At 42.6% G+C, this 24,778-nt stretch overlaps 1 protein-coding gene across 9 annotated transcripts in view; it reads right to left on the bottom strand.

The window, feature by feature from the left end:
- Positions 1-24,778, bottom strand: part of ADAMTS9 (ADAM metallopeptidase with thrombospondin type 1 motif 9) — a 149,514-nt gene that overhangs the window by 33,181 nt on the left and 91,555 nt on the right. For 7 of the 9 annotated variants that reach the window (XM_039546993.1, XM_039546995.1, XM_039546997.1 and 4 more), the window contains 2 exons: positions 11,198-11,365; positions 3,739-3,912 (listed from right to left, as the gene is read on the bottom strand). In XM_039546993.1, coding sequence (XP_039402927.1) covers positions 3,739-3,912; positions 11,198-11,365 — 342 coding nt within the window. Of the gene's footprint in view, positions 1-1,984; positions 2,061-2,889; positions 2,964-3,738; positions 3,913-11,197; positions 11,366-24,778 lie in introns of those variants that run through there. The other 2 variants (XM_039547000.1, XM_039547003.1) reach the window with 2 other exon arrangements.

The raw sequence follows: 24,778 nt of genomic DNA, 5'->3' as shown, positions 1-24,778 counted from the left end.
TTATAGCTGGCAAGGAGGTGATTTTGCTTTAACCGTACATCTGACAAAATAAAAACTACTCCAAGAGAAGGACTTGGAAACGGATACAAAGCGACAAATTTGAAATGGGCAACGTCCGCAGTGGGTTTCAATTAGTGATTCTTCATGGGCAAGGAGGGTTTTCTCTCCCCCCTCTAGCCCTAAAGCTTCCTTGGAATCCTACGTGTCCCATGCTCGAGCTCTCCAGAGTGCACACAGTCTGGTGGGGAGCCCTTTAAGAAACCCATGTGAACATCTGCCTCCCACAAAAGTGGTGGGAAGAGGAGCGGGTCATTCTCTCCAGTGGCAAAAAGTGAGAGAGGGGACCACAGGTTGGAGAAGTTCCTTTAAGGGCTAATTATGTTGTTTGGTAAGTACTAAAGCTGCATCCTGGTTGGTGATCTACTTTCCTTCCCGCTTGCACATTCATTAGCTGAATGGGTTTAATGTGCCCTGTAGAAGAGAATGTGTTTGGCCTTTTGCACAGCTTGGCCTTTTGCAAATTTCTTTTCTGCTAACACACTTCTGTCTGAGGCAACCAGCGCATCGTCTATTCTGTTCTGCCTCCGTTTCTTACCTCCTCAGTCTTGTAACTGCAGGGTCAGATCTTCAGCAGCTGTAAACTGGGGTAGCTCCATTCAAGTCAATGGACCTATGTCACTTTACACCAGCTACAGATCTGATCCCCAAGGTTTCTAGTAGTCTTGGAATCATTCCTCAGCTGCCCCCACATGTGAATCTATCATCATTACAGCTTTCAAACATTAAGATTATGGCACAGCTAACGGAACAAAGTTGGTTAAATTTGTCTGTAACATAGTCCATAAGGCCAAGTACTTCAGGGCCGTGAGGTATATACAATAATCCATTATGCTGCAATGAGTGAGTGTCTCGTACAGTAATGAATCAAGGATGAGCTAATAAAAGAAAGAATGGAGCTGCTGCTTTGACCTTGAATCTTCTTGCTGCAGGTGAAACATTCCACAGCCTTTGCAAGACTGAAATGTTTTTTGTTTCATCTGTGAATTTTTTTTTTCTTTATTTCTTGTATACAACTGCAGAACAATAATAAAGAAAATGGGAGTTTTCGAGCACACCAATATTCTAAGCAGGTGACTATAGTAAACGGGCAGCGCTAGATTGTCCTTTGCATTCTGAATAGAAGGGATCAGATTCTCATTTAAATTGAAGACCCCCTCTGGCAGCGTAAACAGGCCTTAAAGAATTTATTCCTGCTTTAAGACCCTTTTGCATTGCAAAGGCATTGTAAAGGGGCCTTAGTGTAAATGAACACCAGGCCCTAGATCGCTTAATGATTATTCTGCTCTCCTTATGGGATGGAATCTGCACCATTGCAGCCTTCATTACTAACCACAATGTACATAGGTTCAGGACATGGGCTCTGATCCTGCACCATTAAAGTCATTGGGAGCTTTGCCGTTGATTTCAATAGGTCCTTAATGCGCACCAAACCCCTACTGATATCAATAAGGGTTATGTGCCTGCGGCAGGAGGCAGAGCAAAAGGCACATTAAGCAGGTTGCCATTTGGATTGAAGAGGAGATTCATGAAAGGTTTGTTACACATGAGGATGCAAAGCAATTCTCCTCACAAAAGCAGCAGAATAAAACCCTGTACTTGAAGCTCTCTATGCTCAGAAATCTCTCAGCCGTTGCTTACTATGAAATATCCAGCTCCAGGGTTCTCACTGAGAACAGGATGGCATTTAAAAAAAAAAAACCCATAATTAAATATTGACAAATTTTAAAGTTGTTTCTATTTTGCAGTGTTTGAAACAGACCCACAATTTTCATTTCGCTAGAAATCACCAAAAATGTCTGCAATAAATGAAACATTTCAAAAAAGTCAGCAGGTTGTCAGATTTTTTTCAAAAAATACCATTTTTTGAACAATCCAGCAGAAAAATTTTGAACAGTCCTACGCTCACCCTTTTTCATCTCCTGGCCTGTTGTGTAATACAGGGATTCTTTTGGGAGCCATGCCTCTCCCCTCCCCTTCAACACTGTACCACTTTGGAGAAACTACAGCAGAAAAGTAATGTTAGGAAGTTGTGTGTTTTAACTGTGTTAGAACGTAACGTAGCAGCTGGAAATAAGGGGGAGGGGCTAGTACCATGTGACCAGTCAATTGCCAATTGATTATGCCTTGAGAACCTCTGACATAGGCCATTTTAGAACAAAATTGGCTGTGTTCTTATTTCTAGTGTACATTTTGTGAACGGGGATTTGTAGACAATCATATTTATCTTCAGAAAAATAATCTGGCATCATATTAAGCTTTCTACATTAATAATTGTCTGTGTGTCCTTCATGTTGGTTCATTAGAAGTCTGAATTCTGACTGCGGATGGCCTAAGAGGCATAAAAATCCTGCAATTAGATAATCAAATTGGCAACCTGAATATCCAAATGCACGATTTAGACAGCTGAAAAGTAGACCCTACATCCACTTGTAGGCCTGGGTAGACAGTAAGAATCCATAGCTTCCCTGCTGACCTTAGAAAGGCCTCTGGTTTCATCCTCATTTGCCCTTGCTATATTCACAGGGTCCAGCAGCTCTGTCATAATCTCGGCTATAACTATCATCATCCCACTTAGACACATTCTAGTAGGTTTACCACAAGTAATGCTGAAATTCTAACGATGCTTGATACCGCATGTAACCCCAACAGATCTTGGTCGTCGGCGAGCGGGATAGAGCCTAGGACCTCTGCAGCTTAGCATGAGCTAAAAGCCATAATACTCTTAGCTAAGACTATAGAGCAGACTCAATAATCTCTCTCTAAGTGGTCTCGGTGCCACTAGATGGGACAGAACACCACACCCCGGAGGTGTGTGGGTTACACACGTACCTGTCATAGTAAGTGCACACGGTGCAAGAGATCTGAGTGCATCTTGAATCTAGGTGTGTTTCAAAGATGGCGGACTGGTGGAGTAAGGAGAAGAACTTGTCATGTTGGATGGGGAGAGTTATCATGTTACGGGGGGGGGCGGGGGGAGAGCAGGGCGGAGGGAGTTTGGACAAGTATCCCAAAGGCACACAGATGATTATGTAGTGTGGGAGGTTACTTTTTAAATGCATAGCTTACACAGCTTCCTACAGCTCTGCAAATAGTGAAACTTAGCTCAATAAAACATACATACCAAATTACTACTTCATCATGTGTACGGATGGGAGACTCCCGCCCAAAGTCAGCTACTAATGAACGGGACTAGTGGAGTGGAATCGGATGCAGCGCCAGCAAAATGTGAAAAATACTGGCTTTGTGCAGGTCCTACCAAAACATTCCGCAGCATGCACATATAAAACTATACTATGCATCTTCTCACGCTCCAGTGCTTTCTTTGGTACTTTCTAAAAAACTGGCACAATCTGCACACACATCACTATTTAATTTACGTCACGCTTTTTTTTTTTTTGGCCATCCTAAGTTTTAAACTTAAATGCGTGCACGCACATACATACGCACACACACAAATACACACTCAGTCTGCATCAAGGCGAGCTCTAACCCTGCTTAGTGTAAACCCTGGCCATCTGACAACAATCTTTTGAACAAGCCAGCCATCTCTTAAGTCTCTCTGTAGTTCACACTTCACAGAACGAGTAATGTGATACTGGTAAACGTCAGGAAGAAGGTCTTACTTTGGTATGCTTTGAATACTGCTGAAGCTGCCCACTACGGGCCCTTTTTACTTACAGCTTGCCATTCCTCCATTTCCCAGCTGTAACGGGGACATTCAGCACTGTAGCATTCCTGTTCAGAGACTGGTCTTGTGAATTGGTAACAGTCGGTCTCCCTGGCTGTTTTCTGAGTGCCCGTGTGGCAATAAACGTTTCTCTGCTGAATGCCTCGTCCACAGGACACGGAGCACTAAAGAGGGACAACAAGAAGTAAGTTGCAGCTTTCCTTATTTCCCTTGTGAAACTCTCCATTGCTATAGTGAACCTCCCTGATTTCAGACGAGGAAGGGAGCTGAGATGCTGCTCTACTTTGAGTTCTGAAAGACATTTAACACTTGTCTGAGCTGGCAAGCAATAGCACCTAGACATTTAAAACTCTGACTCCTTTTGATGCAGAAAGTTCTTCTCCATGTAAGAAAACATTCTGCAGGGAATCTGAATGCATAGGGTGAAGTCCTGGCTCCAGTGAAGTCAATGGGAGTTTTGCCATTAACTTCAGTGGAGTCAGGGTTTCACCTACAAGATTTATACTGCAAAAATCTCTAAGGATAGCAGCATTGTTTAAAAAAAAAAATCACAAGATGCTAGAGTCAGCAGGAATTGTATGTTACTCCTTGCACACTCAGTTCAATAGTTTAAATAAATAAATCAAACTTTACAGAAACATCGTTCAGTAGACTGGTCAGCCTGTAATGAAAAGGAGCACGAATTATATAGAATAAGAACTAAAGCACTGAAGATTTGTAGGTACGAGACTTCTGGAATTACTTTTAAGTTACATATACACCATAGCAAATTACTACATACTGCATATCCCCACAAACTATTTTTGTAAATTAGTTGCTTTATTTTCACATATAGTAGCTTCATTATGGCATGAGCACATTTTTATCCACTTCTAGTCATATCATGAAAGCCTGATTTTAATCATGATCAAAATAAGTTTTTCTGATTTTTGAATATTAATATCTACAGCTCACTATTTTCAATAGCTTAATTTTTTCCATACAAAAATACTTTCTGCTAACATCCTACAATATAATATTTTTAACTGGTACTTAACTTCACTGCTCTATGGATTCTTTATTGTTAGGTCCTAATATATAGTTTGTAAATGTGGAACAAGATTAGTAAAGATTAGATAGAAGTGTGTATAACAGAAATGTATAGTTGAAATGTAGATATTATGATTAACATTTTGCTTCATTAAAAATTAGTAGAAAAGACCTAATTAATATATGAGATATTGAGAAAACAAGTTTATAATACCACAAAAGTAAGCCTTATTAAGTAATGGAATTAAGCAGTTTATAATGTGCAAGGAATCCTCTTCCAAAACGTTAAAAAGTATTCTTCTGTAATGCAGCATTTCCTTTACTATCTGAACACATCAGAAAGCAAAGGAGACAAAAAAAAATAATAAAATAAAACCCACAAACCCCTGACTGTGAACATTCTCCTGGTTATAAATATTTATGAAAGGCTGGTTTGTGTAACTTGGAAAAGTCGCACAACGCAGTTAGATTCCTATGATTCGTGATGCAAATACATCCCATATGCTGTAGTGCTTCTATTATGATTAATAATATGGTTTATCTTAAACATTCCACGAGAGAGAGTGAGCTGAATAGGAGAAACACAGTCGGAGAAACATATCCATCTTTAAATAACTTTTGCTCATAAACTTGCCCACCTACAAAACACACATTTGCAAGACTGTTGTGATATTGACAGAAGGGGTTAAAGTTGCAGCTCTGTCCTAGAAGAGCCTGATCCTGCATTAGATATCGAATTGAACAGGAAAATGTTATACAACATAGTGAGCCAAAAAAGACAATGTCGTCTTATTTTAGTAATGGGAGTTTACTGTATGTAAAGCTGTAATAACTGTACTCCAGTTTACTGTATGTAAAACTGTAATACTCCCAAGGACCCGACAGGGGCTTTTAAGTCGTGGACACAAGCCCCCAGGAAAAGATTTTGGCTAATTTAGGGGCTCACCTGGAATGAAACCCTGGCTCAATTGAAGTCAAGAGAAAAACTCTTGCTTAATTCAGTGGAGCCAGGATCGCACCCCATTTGTGAGCTTAAGTCAGGAAAAATCTTTTTCATCAACTTGAATGGGACCAGGATTTCACTCCTGAGATCCCTGCTATACTATCATGTTTATCCAGAACACATCCCAAAATCCCCAAAGATACAAGGCTTCAAAACAACTTATTTGGCTTAATCAATAACAGAAGAGAAACTACAGCCGCTGTTAGAAAATTAATATTGGATGGACGTCATTCTTCTTACAAATCAGAACGGCGTCATCTCTAAGGTTCTGAAAAGAAGGAAGTTGCGAGTTTATGGGCTAGAATTCTTTTAAAGGGGCTACCACACCTAGCGTTCAGAGCCAAAGGTGATTGAAGTCAATAGGAGTCAGTCCACTGACTTCAGTCCGCTTTGGATCAAGCCCCTAATCAGCATGCAGCCCTCTCACTCTTCGTGTATAACGTTTACATATTTGTCAGAGTACAGGTAGGATTTTACAGCTGGGTTCCTAATAACAGAATGATACACTATTATAAATGCCCATTTAGACAGAAACTCTGCCCTACAGCATTTCTAACAGTGATCATGGTTTTACCAATAACTCTGTTGATCTGAGAAGAGCAACTCTGATTTATACCTACTAGATATCTGGCCCTAAAAGCATAATAAGCCTGATACTACAGTTCTCCCCCGTTCATGTAAGGATCAGGGCATACTGTTACTATGCTCATATATTTATCCTCTATGCATGGGTGGCAAGTTTGTAAAAATTTTGGTGGGGCCCAGAACCCGCCCCCAACTCCGCCCCCCCAACTCCGCCCCCACCTGCCTAAGGCTCTGGGAGGGGGCTCGGCGGGGGAGGTCTGGGGTGCAGATCCTGGGCTGGGGATTAGGGTGCAGGAAGGGTGCTGGGTGCAGGCTCTGGGCTGGGGCAGGGGGTGGGTGTGCAGGAGGAGGTGAAGGGTGCAGGCTTTGGGATGGAGTTTGGGGTTGGGAAGGGGTGTGTGGGAAGGGGGAGGGAGTTTGGGGATAGGAGGGAGTGCAGGGTGAGGACTGTGGGGCTGAGGATGAGGGGTACATGATGCAGGAGGGGGCTCAGGGCTAGGGAAGAGGGTTGGGCTGTGGGTGAGGGCTGTGGATGAGGGGTTCATGATGTGGGGGCGCTCAGGGCTGGGGCAGAGGATTAGGGTGCGGGGGGATGAGGGGTTCATGATGTGGGGGCGCTCAGGGCTGGGGCAGAGGATTAGGGTGTGGGGGGATGAGGGCTCTGGCTGGGGCTGAGGATTAGGGTGCAGGGGGATGAGGGCTCTGGCTGGGGCTGAGGATTAGGGTGCAGGGGGATGAGGGCTCTGGCTGGGGCTGAGGATTAGGGTGCAGGGGGATGAGGGGTTCATGATGTGGGGGTGCTCAGGGCTGGGGCTGAGGATTAGGGTGCGGGGGGAATGAGGGCTCTGGCTGGGGCTGAGGGTTTGGGGTTGGAGAGGCTCAGGGTAAGGGCAGCCTGCCTTGCCAGTACTGGCGGAGGGCAGGCACTAGGACCCTGCGGCAGCAGACAGCAAATCTGCTGGGAGCCCTCCGGGCAGCAGGCAGGGGAGAGGCGCGCTGCGTTCTGTCAGGCAGGGACGCAACACAACGCGGCGGAGGGGGGTGAACACACGGAGGGTGGGGAGGCAGGCTGGGCTGGGACCTGCTCCAGGCAGGGTCGCAGCGGCGGGGGGAGACCTACGGTGGCCGGGGCCGATCCAGGCAGGACCGGGGGGGGGGGGGCGGGAAGAGTCCCAGCTCCAACTATTGCTGGAGCAGGGCGCCCAGCCCTGAATATTGCTGGGGCCCGGGCCCCACACAAATATATAACCTGCCGCCCATGCCTCTATGGGACAGAACAAACCTGCCACTTTTTTCACCATAGACCTCGATGTAGTTTAGCACAAATTCTCCACTGTCTACAGAGAAACACAACAGTAAAAATGGAACATATTAACTTACATTACGCACAAGTTTATCACTGAGAAAAATATAGGACCAGGTTTCAGCCTGAAATCTACATAAAGAAACAGACAATTTTCAGACTACAGAATAAGTATTGTTATTTTTAAGCTGTCAGACGTCTCGGGGCATTTCCTTAGTTAAAAACACAGGTCCATTCATTACTGGAAGAGAAAAACCTTTTCAGATGAATGCATAAATTAACAAATATTTTGCTCTAGGAAGGAGGATTTATAATTATCTAGAAAAGAATTGCCCAGAATTTAAATACAAGCAGTCCAGATAATAGAAAACATACGGGACTGGAACACTCTCTTATACTTCGTGCTGGCTAGTATTCATTATTAATCATTCCCATACCATTTCTAAAAGGAAAAGGAAACAGCCACGGGCACACACAACACAAACCGTGGGTGTGTGGTGACAAAGAAAATGTATGTGTATTTTAAAACTCTGTCTTACATCTCACACAGTCTATTGCTGGTTTACCCGCTACAGAAAGAGACAATCTCATAGTAGCATAGCACCGTGCTTATTTTTACAGCTGATAAGATCTACGAAAAAACAGAGTGCTTCTTTGATGGTATCCAAACTGTTCATAGCTAAGATTTCAAACAGCACATAGCTCATTTCACTCCTGGTGTGGAAGGATCACACCAGCTCTCTGCTCTCTCTTTAACATGGAGTGTGAATGGCGGCTGGGCCTTGAAAAAGTGACAAAACGTCACTCTCCTTGAAAAAGGCATATACAACTGGCTGTAGTTTTGCCCATATTTATATTAATTAGGGACCTTATCCTGCAGTCCTAATTCAGGCCAAACGCCCCCTGGTTGTCGAAGCCAGTGAGCCATCTGCATATCAACTCCAGATACTTTCCTGCCACAGTGCCTGGGGCTGTATCCTGTATCTAAGGTCCTGCTCCAAAACCCATTGAAATCAACGACTGAACTGACTTCAGAACACACTGGATCCAGAGTGCGATTGCTAATTTCTTCTGTTTTAGACTCCAGGCACATTAGATACATGTTCAGTGTTACAGAACGCAGAGCTTTACTTTTTGCTGTCAAGTTTCCAATCAGAAATCAATTTCTTAACTCATTTAACCATTTTAGTAACATCTTTGAGCCCAAATAGAGAGCAGATATTTGAAAAACTCTGGGCCCAGGCTTCAGTTGGTGTAAATCATTACAGCTACATAGGCGTCAATGAAGCTACATTGATTTACACCAGTGTGGGATCTGGCCAAGCTGACTTCAGTTGACCAGTTATACTATTTAGCAGGCTTCAGGATGTATCAGACAGAGAAAGCATTTTAATCACTGCTGTTCAGCCATTTATAAAACAAATCACTTGTATACCTTCAAAAGTATTTATCATAAAAGGCCCTTCTAGAAGTGTGACATGCATGTCACTATGGCATGACATTATTGAAGCCTTCTAACTGTTCCAGTTTTACTATATCAAACGTAGACACACTCTGCCAATTTACTATATGGTGACTGGCTCTGTGTTACAGACAGAATATAAGGAAACAGTATCATAACATCATTATTTTTAAACGATCTATTTTGCTGTTATAAGATGCGTTTTCATCTTTGCTTTTATAGCTAATTTTTAGGGTCAGATCCTCAGCGGGTCACGCTGGCAATGCTCTATAGTATATAAAGAATACAAATATTCTTTAATTGCCTAGTCATAACAGATGACTTTAGGCCATAAATCACCTCATATTCTCATTAAGCTGAGCTTCTTTCTCAAATTGTATGAAACTGAATCCTATCATGCAGTAGAATGTTTTGAATTTTAGAGCATTTATCTTTATCAATTAAAATTAGCATATTTTTAAGCAATCAACAGACCGTTGTGTTGGTACATTGACTTTTATTAGCTGCAAAAATTGCTTTCAGGAGCAGTCACTTTAAATAAAGTGCAGATCTGATATGATGAGACATTTTAATGGTCACGTGATTCTTTATTCTTGTAGGCTTATGGACAAAATTAAGGCCTCGGTAGTGCAAACAGTAAGGCACTGTGCTTAACTTTAAATCTGGGAGGAGCCCCATTGAGTTCAACCGGGCTGCTCGCGTGCATAACGTTAACTACTTGTATATTTTTTGGAGGATCAGGGCCTAAACAACTAAACCTGTATGATGAATATATGATTACCCCACTCTCCAAGAAAGAAACACAAATATTGTACAACACATATTCTACTTGTTCTAAGAGAAGAATAAAAAAATCCAAGTCTGAAAATAATGATAGCTTTAATGCTTTTTAAATTTAATATTTGACATTTGATAAAAATGTATCTATTAATATTTGTCTACACAAATGCATGTATAGATGTGTTCATGTTTTATCTTTTAGGGAAGGATGCATACAGCAAGAATCTTAGGGTTTCATATAGAAAGCAGAGAAAGATTGTGAATGAATATGACATTGTACAAGTTAAATATTCATTTACTTATGGATCTTCAATAATTTGTCTGATTTGCACATCATTAATGTACATGCAAAATGGAGATTCAGAGGTAAAAATAAATCTGATTAAATAGGTTAAATTTGGTGTTATGGAAAATATGAAATTTTAGTTTCAAAACCCAAATTCCACTATCAGTATTAGCGAAAAAAAAATGAGAAAAGCAAACTGATATTTTTCATGCCTGAAATATTTCTCAATAGTTTAATATGGGGAAAGCAATGTAAATAAAGAATCAAAATGAATTAAAGTTGTGGTCTGAGCAAACAGCATACTTGAAAAATCCAGACTTTCGTACTTTCCTGCAGCCTATGCACTAAGCATCTGATTTTGTACTGACACAGAGGAAAACTGCTGTTACAGTATCAGAGGGGTAGCCGTGTTAGTCTGGATCTGTAAAAGCAGCAAAGAGTCCTGTGGCACCTTATAGACTAACAGACGTATTGGAGCATGAGCTTTCATGGGTGAATACCCACTTCGTCAGATGCTGTTACACTGTAATGCATTTGGAAGAACACAAAACTGAGCGAAAAGTATGTTTTAAAATGAATAGCTCCTATATATTTTCTCAGCTTTAATAGGAAAATGATAAACAAACATATTTTAATTTCATATGCCTCCAAATTCATCACAATTGTACTTAGGAGCCAACGCATTTAAATAATAAGGAAGGAGGAGGAGAAGAGAGTCTGCTTACTCATACACAGCAATGCCTTTTCCAGCAGCAGTCCAAGACATTTACAACAGTTGCTTTTTTGTTAACAGTTGATCTCCTTTTTGTATCTAAAACAGTGCTAGGGCTTCAGCTGATGTAGATAGTGCAGCTCCATAGGCTTATCTGGAGCTGTGCCGACCTACCCTGCTGAGAATGTCACCCAAAACATTTATACTTTTATTGCAAAAGGACTGAAATTATGCTGGCAACCAGATAAGGAATATCTAATGGTGCAAAAGGTAAAATGTTGCATCTCACCTGTCCCCAGTCTCCCGTTTTCCACTTCGGACATCTGCCCCCTCTGCACTTTCTTTGCACGTTCGGTTTAGCAAGGTGCTTGCAATAATCGTTCTCTAAGCGGTTTCCTTCCTTTGACAAGCAGTGCACATTTCGCTGTTTATGTCCCCGTCCACAAGAAGCAGAACACTGGAAATGGAAAGCAATGAGACAGTTTTAATGCAGTTAGGGCTACATTGTTACATACATCCAATAACTAAATAGGGTATTTAAACTCAATGTAACAGGCCAAAAACTATGCCCTCCATCTCACCATGGTAGCCATTAATGATGAGGGGTTGTAACTGAGGACAGAATTTAGCCCAAGAGAAATGTCCTCCTTTGTATCATGTATTGCATCTTATTCTTGCTTGTAAAAGTCTTTCTAAGAAGAAAATACCAACAACATCATAAAGGAATTGGATAGAAATTGGCATTCAGCTGGCTAGATTCTTAGCTGATATAAGTCAGCATGACTCCAGTGACTTCAAAGGACCAAAGTCAATTTACAGCAGCCGAGAATCTGGCCTTTAGTATGACACATTCTACCACTAAAAAAATTAAAGGGACAGAGTCCCTTTTGGGCAGCCATTGACTTTTGTGCCAAGCGAGAGTAAAAGGCGGGTAAACCAGAAGAGCAACACACTACGCCCACTTTGCACAAATTAAAATGACTCCACAAGGAGTGAGGCAGTGGAGAAACAAATCCATAACCTTCCAAACGCCACGTTTCTAAAGCTATGTTTGTTTTAATGTTGTACTAAACAGTGCAGACTGATTTATTTTTTATTAAATAAATACTGAAATCGGGACAAGCTCCCACTTCAGATTTATATGTTTTTAAACCGACTCAGAAGAAGCCAAGAAGACAGAGCATAAAGAATCAAAGCAAAAAGCAAATCAGCGGGTAGGTGAGCTGTAAGCTTTGTAGTGAAGCAACTAATTTCAACCTCTCTCTGCAGGTTCTTTGAACTTTTTCAAATGTGACCACTTCTGGCCTGCCAACCCTAAGCAACTTCGCTTTGATTTCAGATTAGTCTCTTCCAAAAGATTTAGGACTCAAAAGGGGTCTGGAATCACGACAAGAATTTAATATGACAGTTTCTTGTTGAACAAACCCCTTACTCAGCATGATGCACTGAGAGATTCAATTTCAATTTCTTCATTACATGTTAGGCAAGTCATTGCATGTTATATCACAACCATACTGATTTAATCCTTCAATGCAAGCACAGGATTTCTGCAATCTCTCGGTATAACAGTTCTCCTGTTTTCATTTTAGAATGGAATGAATGCAAGAAGATGGAGATAAATAATGTCAGATAGACCTTAGGATTCTTCCTTCCTTTTGATGACTTTTATCAGTGCTTTTACTAAGAAATAAATCAAGCCAAAAGTTTCCCCTCACCCTAAGTTGGTAAATAAAAACACAAGGATTGTACATGTAGGAGCCTGGAGGTTACATTAGGTCTAGAAATTGGCCAGAGCCAACCCCCATCTATTATTATTTTAATAACAGCAGTCGGGTTCAATTGTGTAGGACATTGTGCTGACTAGCCATCAGAGAGAGTTACTGCTCTGAAAGGCTTACAAACTAAATAGACCAGATGAAAGTGGGGAACAGGGGAGACAGCACATAAGCAAAAAGTACAAACTGAGGCAAGGAGATATTTTAGGTCCCAGATCAGGGAAGCCTTTACACACACATTTAAGTGCTGCCCTGAATAGGGATTGTTCCCTGAAGCAGAGCCTAAATGACTTGCCCAAAGACACACAGGAGCTAGGAACTGAACCCAGATTTCCTGAGTCCCAGTCCAGTGTCTTAAGAACATAAGAACGGCCACACTGGGTCAATCCAATGGTCCATCTAGCCCAGTGTCCCGTCTCCCGACAGTGGCCAATACCAGATGCTTCAGAGGGAATGAACAGAACAGGGCAATTACTGAGTGATCCATCTCCCATCATCCACTCCCAGCTTCTGGCAGTCAGAGGCTTAGGGATGCCCAGATCATGGGATTGCATTCCTGATCATCTTGGCTAATAGCCATCGATGGACCTGTCCTCCATGAACATATCTAATTCTTAACCACTAGATCATGCAGATGCAGCGTACGGGGAAGTCCAGATCCAAACCATGTGCCTGGTCCCAGTCACTGTAACGTGTTACATCAAAAGCCTGAAGGTAAACACCCCGGTCTTTGAAGGCATTCAGATCCATATTTGAACTCCGTATCTCAGGCCCAGCCCATTACTTTGTAAATTACTTGTTAGGATGGCCGGCTGGCTGTTTCACTTCTTATTCCTTATGCCTGATCTATAGCTCCTTTCATCTCAAAGGATCCCAAACTGATGTGCAATCCACAGAGCGGATTTTTGAAATACTTACACAGATTACGTAGTAGTTACCGATGCTCATCTCATTGACTTCAGCTGAGTGTTACTCAACACAAAAAATTGCAGAAACTGGTACTGTGTAAACAGAGTATCCCCGAAACATGACACCCCTTGAGATCGAATGAAGGACAGTGTACAGCACATTTGAAATGGGGGAATGGAAAGTTTGGCCAAAGCTTTTAGGTTTAATCCTTACTCGTACAAAAAGAGCCATGGGATATTTATTGGTGTAACAGAGCAGATGTCCAGCATCTTGGTTTTTAGCATCTCCCCCAGAAGACACCCTCCCCTCACCCCATATCAAAAATGGCATGGTGAACAATCTACCTTGGAAAGTTAAATAACCAAGTTGACCCCACTGGGAACTGAACCTGAGAGGCCAGGTATTCAAATGTTCATGTATTTGAGCAATCGGAGTGGGAGGAAGCCCTTGTGTGTGATTGGGAAAGGGGGAGCCAAGCACCGTCTCAACTGTAAAGTAATACAGTCTACTATGGAGCACTCAAAGAACAGAGAAGATGAACCAAGATAGGATGCAGCGGTGCCTACACAGTGACCATAGTTAGGCTACCTCATTCCACCATGCTTTGCGTCAGTGGTGGGATTTGAGCAGGCTGAACTTTCCTCTGGATGAGTCAATCCACTGTGCCACCTAAGAGAAGACCACACGTATTTTCAGTTAGGAGGGAGTCTAAGTTTTCCTAAGAGTTTTGTTGACGTGTACTGTAGTTTCAAGATCAGTCAAAAAATTGCTCAGCCTCACATTAAAAAACAAAGAGAAAACACAGTTCCTTCCTCCAACACAGGGATGTCTTAAAATTATGGAAATTCACAATCTTGACAAAATTTCAGACATCAGCCAAAAAAAAAAAAAAGGTCAGAATTTTTTTCCAAAATTTTGTTTTGCTTTTTTGCCAGGCTTCAGAGCTGGTTAAAAAAAATTCAATGGTATTTTTCATTGGAAACTCAGTTGTTTTTGTGAAAAATGTTCAAACAGCTCAACTTCAAAGCAAATGTAATTAAAAATAAATTGTGTCTGGGCAGCAAAGATTAAGAACATTCTCAAATATTGTTACAACCAAATACCTTCTAATGTTTTCATTTGGTTACCGTCTTTGGACTAAATCCTGCCATTATTATTTAATACAAATTTCCGCTATCTTCATTACACATTCTGCACCTGGAATGGAGGCAGACATGGCTCTTAAACCTAACAGTGAAAAATCAAATAAATCCCTAGACTTGATTAGTATTTTCCCCCAGTCAATGGAGAAATGTACGTCTTTAATTTATAATTTTTCCTCCCATTCATTTAATAGAGAGACTAATAACGATGCTCATGCATAGCACCTTTCTAGGGAGCTGAAAGTATTTGACAAATATTCAGTCTTACAAGAACTGTGGTACTGGTAGGTACGGTGCCAGTGGTAAGTGTTTTTTTAATCCTCATTTTACAGATTGATGAACAGAGAGATACAAGGTCCAATCCGGTGAGATGCTGAGAGCTCTTATAGAAGGTCAACACCTTACAGGATGAACTTCCATGTGAGTTGGGGTCACGCATGCAATTCATTCACAGTACCAGGAAGAGTATCCAGAGTATGTGACTCTAAGACCTATGCTCTACATGGGAAAAGAGTTAGAATCATAGACTCATAGGACTGGAAGGGACCTTGAGAGGTCATCTAGTCCAGTCCCCTGCACTCAAGGCACGACTAATTATCTAGACCACCCCGACCGGTGTTTGTCTAACCTGTTCTTAAAAATCTCCAATGATGGAGATTCTACAACCTCCCTAGGCAATTTATTCCTGTGCTTAACCACTACGACAGTTAGGAAGTTTTTGCTAATGTCCAACCTAAACCTCCCTTGCTGCAATTTCTCTGCCTGTAGCACACAATAGTTCAGTCTCCTGTCGGCTGTAATATTTTGGTTATTGGGTTTAGTGAGTAGGTGGCCTGTGATATATGTGATATGATCTGATGGCCCCTTCTGACCTTAAACTTGATGTCGCTAGGTGAGTTTCACACACATTTACATGCACATTGTTGCATTCTGACCTTAAGGTCTAGGAGTCTATGTACATTTAACTAATTTTGCTAATGCTTGAATATAATTGGGATATTCTCAAGATGATGTCTGGTACCAAACATTCTTCTGTTCTCCCTTTCTAGAACATAAATGAAAAAGAGACAGCTGTGCATAAACATTTTTGATCTAAGCCATATTTGCTTTCATGTATATGTGAATTGTAAACTCTTTTACTCTTAAAAGGAACAATAGTAGGATGAACAATCAAATGAAACGAAGACTCTGAGGATTGAAATTCCCTTTGACAAGAGCAGACATTGTGATGTTTTTAAAATTCTTTTTAGCTATTTCCAGTTTTATTGGGGCACTATTTTATGCATATGTGATGCAGAAAAAAAGCTTAAGGATGTGCTTCACTTCTACTGTATGTGATTTATGGAGGTAGACACCAAGGTGGTGCACTCTGACTCCTTTTATTTCTAACACTGGAAGAACTTTGCATGTCGTTAACAGAATTTAGAATTCTTTTATAGCTGGAAACAACATGGTCCGCTTACAATTTATGCCAGTAACAGCTCCACGGTGAGGTAAGCTTTGACCTTGGCTTCTTTAAAGCCTGTGAAGTGTACGGATGAAAACACTTCTTTTTTCTTGTTTTGTTTGTAGAAAATACTTCAAAGTAATGGGGAAAGGGGAGAATTGAGACTCTCTTTTCATGGAATATCAGCCTGATCCAAAGATCATTTAAGTCAATAAAGAGACTGCTACTAACCAAAACTGGCTTTGGATCTGGCCCTAAATGTGCACCAATGTGCATTGGATGGATGGTCTTATGCTAACAGGGTTTCTGGACTTAGCGGTTGTACTCTCAGACATGCTCCGTTAGTCTAACTCTGTTCCGACTGACCTGCTTTTGAAGATTCTACCCTAACACCTTACAAACTGGGCAGATTGTCTGGCGTAACAAAGGAAACAACAACAAAATCCAACTTGAATCTTGCAGTCTCGCCTCATGCAAAACTTCCATTTGCTACGGCTGGGTTTAAGAGAGTAGAAAGACTCCAGGAAGTTGATACCATGGGGTTTTTCATGTACTTCGGAGCTCAAATTAAATGGAGAATTCCCATTTGTCTGAGAGAAAGAACAGCCCAGAAAGTCAATCTGAGCTACTGCAATTAGTCGACATAGGCAACTGCCACTGATATTAGACACAGACTGAGGACTGCAGAAGGCCCTACAAGCGAAACTGGGCTCTAGGTTGCACCAACATAAAGTGGAGTCACTCCCTTGAAGCAATGGGCACTCAGCCAGCACCTGGCAAGACTGGGCCCTTTGGTAGCTATATGAACGTTTTAAACATATACCGACAGTGAACTTAGAAGTTCAAGTGAAGTTTTTCTTGGGTCTTTCAGAACTGCCTCAAACCTTTACTCCCTGCCACGTGGGGCTTTAGATGGTGGTAAAGATCCTCCCTCTTGCACCTACATGCGCTAGCCTGAGCTAGAGAGGTGCTTCAGAATAGCAACGAAGTCCCAATCCACTCCCAACAGGCTTAATTCACTGCCAGCTAGAGAGTGTAACTTGGATCTTATCAGCACAAACTGATGAAACAGTGGTGCTATCTTAGGGTGACCAGATTTCCCAATTGTATAGGGACAGTCCTGATTTTTGGGTCTTTTTCTGATATAGGCTCCTATTACCCCCCATCCCCTGTCCTGATTTTTTACATTTGCTGTCTGGTCACCCTATGCTATCTGGCAAAGCAGTCTGCAGGCTGATTTCTAGTCAATTTCACTTTTGTTTTCTGTCCGTTTTAGCCTTCTGCTTCTCATACTTAAGCAGGTTGCTGCAATGCTGGGGTTGAGAAAATACCCCAACTGGAGATGTGTCCCGCTGTGGCGGCGATGTGTCCAAAGTGTTATTACTTTAAAAATAAACGGTGTCCACTACCTTTAAAGGTATAGTGAAACATTTCTATTGTTTATTGTTATCGTTATTCTTTAACATGTGTATAGCACTACAGTCCTGCCTTCTGCTTTACACAGAGAATAAACAATCTCTTCCCAGAAAAGCTTAGAATCAATGTCCTGGGGGCATAGGTTTAATTTACTTCTATTTTTGGTGTGATTATAGTAAGGCACCTAGAGTTTTGGAAAGGTGTCTATTTAAAAATAACAAACCTAAAATGTTCTACTTAAATTAAATAAATGTTCTTATTAGTTGTTCCCATCAAGGTCAGTGAAGCTGTAACTCAGAATGTGAAGCAAAACATTTCCTGAGATGCAATGCTCTGTTCCATTGTCCCAGTGCTGGCATTTTCATTTTCACAGAAATTTGCTTTCTATTTCAGACTGCAAGAATTATGAAGATTATTTCATTGTTACCAAGTATGTGTGAATTGCATCAGCTTATTCCTCACTATGTATAAAATCTGGAAGATAAGAAGCCACCTGCTTCATTAAGGCTCTTACAAAATGGAAAGTCTGCAGTAGATTCCAAGATTTCTGACTGGCTTAGTGCATGAAAAGAACGGAATATATACCCACAAAGACCACCTAGGTTATAAAAGATTTCCACAAATTATAATCAGTTAGGACCAACTTCTGCAACTGGATATATGTGGATGATACCAGCGCAAGAACTGACCCTTATAGTATGCATACTTTATGCTGTCTGTATTTTGAAAATGGACAACTGGCTGTAACTACAGGGCAGAACTGCCAACTCCCACCAAGAATATGGCTAATTCTTCAGAGTAACAAAATTTTATAGAGTGCTGTCAAGGCCATTTTTACCGACACTGTGCAGCAGCCTTACAATTTGGGAAGTATTAAATGTAATGAATGCAAGCTGCAACAAAAGGGCTTCCTCAGATAATTATAATCAGTTACCTGAAGAAGGGAGGGAAAAATAAAGCTAAACACATTTTTATCAGATTTTGCAATGTGCAACTTTTCAAAGGCAATTAAAACCCATTTCTGAAGGTTTACTTTTCCACATTTTTAGGATCATATTAAACGTAAACGCTCAGTCGTCCTACCCAAAAATCTTAGCTGAAACATGCTAGATGAAACAAAACAGAAAAACTAAGGAGGTTAATGTTTCTCCTTCATACAACGCAGTGTCATTTTACATTAGACACTAAGCTACTGAAATTCAATGAGCCTCCTTAAATGCAGCTGTAACCAGATCATGGCAATCAAGTAGCTACTGTACTTCGCTTCTGCATTGGTGCATGCAAACAGATCGACTCACAGATACCGCTGGTGCTCTGCAAATGCGGCCCTATGAAGCACACAGCCTCATTTCTATTGTCAGGAGGAAGATATGTTAAGACCTATGCAAATATGTTAGCAAGATTTGCATGGATAGATTCTGGCCAGCACGCCGCTCCATTGGACCACATGGATTTTTAAAAACATATTAAAGTCTTTACATGGCATTCAGCAACACCAAAACAACCTCCAAAAGTTTCATAGGCCCTAAATCAGCAAAGTATGTAAGCACCTGCCTAACTTTAAATACATGAGTATTCCCATTGACGTCCATGGGTCTAGGCACTTGCTTAATTAGGGCTCTAGTTTTCATATAGAACAACTTCACCACATTTGTGGAACTCCTGGTGCTAATGATTGCAGTGCTACTAGTGCATCTCTACTGCTGGTGTCTGTCTCTGGTAACAACTCAAAAGACATGTCAGCTATTTACAACTAACATGGGAAGAGTAATCTTTATACTAAAGAGACAGAGCTACTGAAGCAGGGACATAAACAAAAATTACTCCACAGCACCAGAGTCTACCAACGTCCTCCCCTTCCCCCAAGCGATGTACACGGTAATACTTTCCTTTCCACCGACACTGTGAGAGAAAGGAGGGAAGTGAAAAGTAAATGGACATTGGGATTTTTCTTGAATGGGATAAAATTAATATATTTGTTACAGAAAATGCACATGCCTGCAACAGAACACCACGTTTTTTTAACTAATAGTTTGTAGACATGTGCTAGAGAACACTTCAGACCAAATTCTACCTCCACTGAAGTCACTGGGTTTCCTTGAGGGTGATCCGGGCAGAACATGCCTATGTTTCCGTAAGGAAAGTTACTGCCATGGACACAATAGTGTAGTATCATGTTTGGCTTTTCAGCCACATGAAAAGGTGGTTTTACAATAGACTATCTGGCTTCTTTGTACTTCTGCCATCCAATCTATGGATCAGAAGTACAATCAGTAGAGCAGGTTGACATTTTCTGGCATTTGAATTTTTGAATCAGTTTTTCATTTCAATGACAAAACCACGGCCAAAAAATGGATGAAGTGTTCACAGTTTCTCCTCCTCCTCCATAGCTGCTGGAATTAGGAGTGTTGCGGGTGTTCCTGCACCCCCTGGCTTGAAGTGGTTTCCATTATATACAAGGGTTATAGTTTGGTTCAGTGGCTCTCAGCACCCCCACTGTTCCAGCGCTCCTGTCCTCCTCCGCCTCCTCACATTTTTTGACAAAACTCTAGTGATCAATCCTGCTGACAAAAAAAAAAATCATTGACTTCAAATGGAGCAGTAGGCGCTCAGAATTGCTGAAAGTCAGGGCCTTTGGACACATCGCCGCCACAGCGGGACACATCTCCAGTTGGGGTATCTGACTATTTCCAGTGTGGGTAGACGTACGCACGCTAGCTCTGCTTGAGGCAATCTGCTAACATAGCAGTGGGTTGGTGGCAGCGGGTAGTGGCGTGGGCTAGCTGCCCTACACGTACCTACGGTCTCCGAAGGGATTGTAGCTGGGTGGCTAACTCAAGCTGCCGTCCCCACCCTCCCAGCTACGCTGCTATTTTTCCCACGCTAGCCTAATCGGAACTAGCGAGTGTACATCTACCGGAGCTGGGAATTACACCTCCAGCTGCAATGGAGACGTACGCTAAGTGCGTAAAGACAGGAACCCATAATCTGAGGCACCTAAATTAGTGAGTGCTGTGGAAAATTTTGCCTTAGAATACTGTGCAATTTGTACAACAGAGATGGATATGCATGTAGCTTATTTTACTGGTCCTTCAGGGTGCACACTAAGCCCGGGCTCTGACTCAGGTTTGAGCCCAAGCTCCCCTTCTGTCCACACACACACACCAGTCTGCCTTGGGTCAAACACTCAGGTCCCTACTAGGGGACTGGGTCAGAGCCAGCCAAGCCCTGCAAACTGAAGCGAGTCAAAAGGTCTGTGTATGGACACATTGGCATGGCTCTGACACCGAATCCAGTAACCATAAACCCAGGTTTATAATGCAGTCTGGACGCTCAAGTGCAGGGTTGGAAACACTGAGTCCACGAGCCCAGATCCCATAAACTTGGGCTCACATTATGGGGCTAAAAATAGCAGGGTAGATGTTCCAGCTGGAGCCTGGGCTCTGAAACCCAGCGAAGGAGGTTGACCTGTGGTCTGAGACTTGCTGATGCGGGGTTTTATTTTGCAGTGTAGACGGACCCTTTGTGCACAGCGAAGCCCTACCCTGAGAGATGGCCCTTGGTCAAAGAACTCTTTGGCGGGGACGTTGCGCTAACTCTTCAAAGACCTGAGCCAAAGCCCACTGAGTTCAGTGGAAAGATTCACGGTGATGTCTTCACGCTTTGGATCAGGTTCCAACCGCACATATCTGTGGGCAATAGGGAGCTCTGAGTACACCACAAGCCAGGAAAAAGTCACGTACTCATCTTTCTCCCTGCAGCAGCCAGGTCGTATTTGTAATGGCCCATATTTCCTTCTAGGGCTGTTCTGGACTATCTGTTCTGCACCGTCATTATATTCTGTACAGTGATGTGCCAGCTGCTGAAGACCACGCTCTTGCATATGTATCACTACGTGCAGAATTTTCCCAGGTGTCCCATGGTCCTAGCTATTTAACTTCAAAAAATAATACCTCGTAATGACCTCGGGTTGCACTGATGCGGGCAGCATTACCGGCGCCATTTCCCCAGTGCATTAGCTACTGATGTATTTTCAGTCAACATGAGGCTTGCACGTTTTCCTTCCCCCTTCATCCTCCAGGACAAAGTGATATCTAGGTTACGTGAGCAAATTGGTATATGAAAGTGTAGAGGAGTCTGCGTGTCCAGGGAATGTGATTGACATGCTGAGGAACTGAGATGGGATCAATTAAAGCAGAGGCTGACCTAATTTAACGGACATCACACTTTTATAATGACTAAGTATTTGTACTACAGTAGTGCCTAGAGGCCCCAACTAAGACTGTGGTTTTGTTATGCTTGGTGCTGTACAAACACATAGTAAGAGACAGCCCCTGTCTGGAAGAACTGACAATCTAAATAGGCAAGACAGAGAAAATAACTTGCTACAGGGATTTGGTAGCAGGGCTCCCTTAAAACAGAAAATATCTTGTTAGGACTTTATATTCAAATACATCATCGCTCACATACTGTCCAGAGGCTAACATATGGTGCTTAGTATCTAGGAAATCATGCATGCAGCTAACCCACCTGCCTTACCAATGAGATAAAAAAAGATAAAAAACATGAGTAGAGTTCCTTAAGTGTCTTTGCAACTAGGTTTGCAACACAATTTCTTTCACAACCGAACAGTCACTATGTGTGTTATATTTATGGTAAATGCCTGCATGCTCAGAGTCCATGATAATAGCATATTCTTCTTTCTAAAGGACAAATCTATTACCCTTTCTAATACTTCAGCAATGAGGAACCAACTACTATTGTAGTCTAGGGTATTTATGTATAAATTTGCAACATGGGAAAAAAAATATGTGCAGGCTTCAAATCACAGCCCAGGGATCCATCTAGCTTGAAGGCACTGCGTTCTTCATCTCATCCATGGACGTTCCATTTCTGTGTTACTGCCCTTCACGGTTTCCTGCCATCTGGCACACTGTTCAATTGCTGTACAGGAATTCAGTGCTTTGGGAGACAAAATGTAACCTTGGGGATAAATGGCAACCATTGTTGGTTTGCTTCCTCCCGGCGGGTGGAATGAGGATTAGCTGAATATGCTGAAGTGAGTACCTTGCTCTCCGAAATCACTTAATGAACCATCAGCATTTGCCAACGCAACTGCTAAATATCCTTTTGATCAAGTTCATACCAACGTGCTGCAGAGACCAGCAAATGTCCAGCTGATGGGAAGAGGGGATACTAAAGAACTAGTAAAGCACAACTTGCTATATAAGAAAGAAAGAAGAGCTTAATGCACTTATCAATTACATCCTTCGTGACCAAGGACTCTTGCTCCCTACCTGATTTCACTGCATATGCAAGAACTTTGTGTGGTTATATAGCAAGCTAGAGGCAGCCACAGGTAGGGGTTAGAGTGAGAGGCTTGCTGCTCATTGGAAGAAGGAAGGCAAAAATTCCTAATGTAGGAGCATGCAGGGGTCAGCAACCTTTCATTTATTTGTGGTAATTTAAAGTTTTGCATGCCAGTAATACATTTTACATTTGCTGGGGCTGGCGGATGGAACCCCAGGCTGGCAGCGGGCTGAGCAGACCGGCAGCTGGGACCCCAGGCCAGCACCGAGCTGAGAGGCTCAGCCCACTGCCGGTCTGGGGTTCCATCCACCGGCCCCTGCCAGCTGGGGTCCTGGCCATCGGCCCCGCTCAGCCTGCAGCTGGCCTGGGGTTCCGTCCATCCAGGCAGGCAGCAGGCTGAGCGCGGCCGGCGGTGGGGACCCCAGGCCGGCAGCAGCGTGCCACGTAAAATCAGCTTGCGTGCCACCTTTGGCGCACATGCCATAGGCTCCTGACCCCTGGGCTAGATTACAAGAGAGCGTAGGACAAAGAGCAGAATGAGAGCATGTGTAGCTGATCAGCTCCGTTCCCAGCCACAGTTGTCATGGTATGACAAAGAAAATACTAGGGGAGCTACAAGAACACGAGTACTTGTGGCACCTTAGAGGCTAACAAATTTATCTGAGCATAAGCTTTAGTGGGCTACAGCCCACGTCTTCAGATGTACAGAATGGAGCATATAGAGAGGAGATATATATACATACAGAACATGAAAAGGTGGAAGTAGCCATACCAACTCTAAGAGGCTAATTAATTAGGATGATACTTCATCGAAAAAAACAGCTAAGAATCTACAATGTGTCCAAAACAAATTAAATTATAAAATGGTTCATTTAAATGCACTATCATCAGAGGGCCAGATACTGAGCATTGTCACTACAGTGACTTCAATGGAAATAGAAGGTGAGGTTTAGTTCCATAAGGAATCAAGCCTGGAGAAGTGCTGCATGTGGTGACGCTGATCCAGGAAAACACTTACGCTTGTTTAAGCACTTCAATATTCCCCTTGAGTTCAGTGGGACTACTCTCATGCTTCAAGTTAAGCGGATGTTCAAGTGCTTTGCTAGATCTGTTCCACAGTGCTCAGCAGAAAAGCTAGCCTGAAAGAAGCCTCTCTCTAAGGCTCTGTCTGTGCTATCAGACTGCAGTCTGGGTTCTAAGTAGGATGGATGTTAAATGCCGTTAGCCAGATTCTGGCTGTACAGTAGCACAGTAGATAACTAAGATTGTGCGGGGGCAGGGGGTGGGTAGACAGTCTGCGATGACTCATTATTCAGGTATGCTGCAGCAGCCAATCCACGAGCCAGGACTGGGTCAGATGACCCCCAAGCAGCTATTTATTGCCACAGAAAGCAACAAATCAGTCTGTGCAGTGTCATCACTCAGCTGGGAACTCTCCCTCTGCCTCAGGGTGTTACCGACGGCCAGGTTTCCAGCCTATTCCTGCTCCTGGCTCAGGTTTCCAGCCTGTTCTCACCAGCTGACCCTACACCAGCATCCACTTACCCAAACTGACTCCACCCCACCCTCGGTGAGTCACCCAGCAACCTCTTGACAACCACCAACGCTATGTCTACACTACTGCCGTAAGTCAACCTACGCAACTCCAGCTACACGAATAACGTAGGTGGAGTCGACGTACCTTAAGTCGAGTTACCGTGGGGGGTCGATGGGAGAAACTCTCCTGTCGACTTACCTTACTCTTCTCGTCGGGGGTAGAATATAGGGGTCAACTGGAGAGTGATTGGCTGTCGATTTGGTGGGTCTCCACTAGACCCGCTAAATCGACCGCCGGTGGATCGATCTCAGAGCATCGATCTGGGTTGTAGTGT

Source organism: Mauremys reevesii, linkage group 7, assembly GCF_016161935.1.
Source record: "Mauremys reevesii isolate NIE-2019 linkage group 7, ASM1616193v1, whole genome shotgun sequence".
NCBI classification, from domain to species: Eukaryota; Metazoa; Chordata; order Testudines; family Geoemydidae; genus Mauremys; species Mauremys reevesii.
This window is presented reverse-complemented; position numbering and strand designations above follow the sequence as displayed.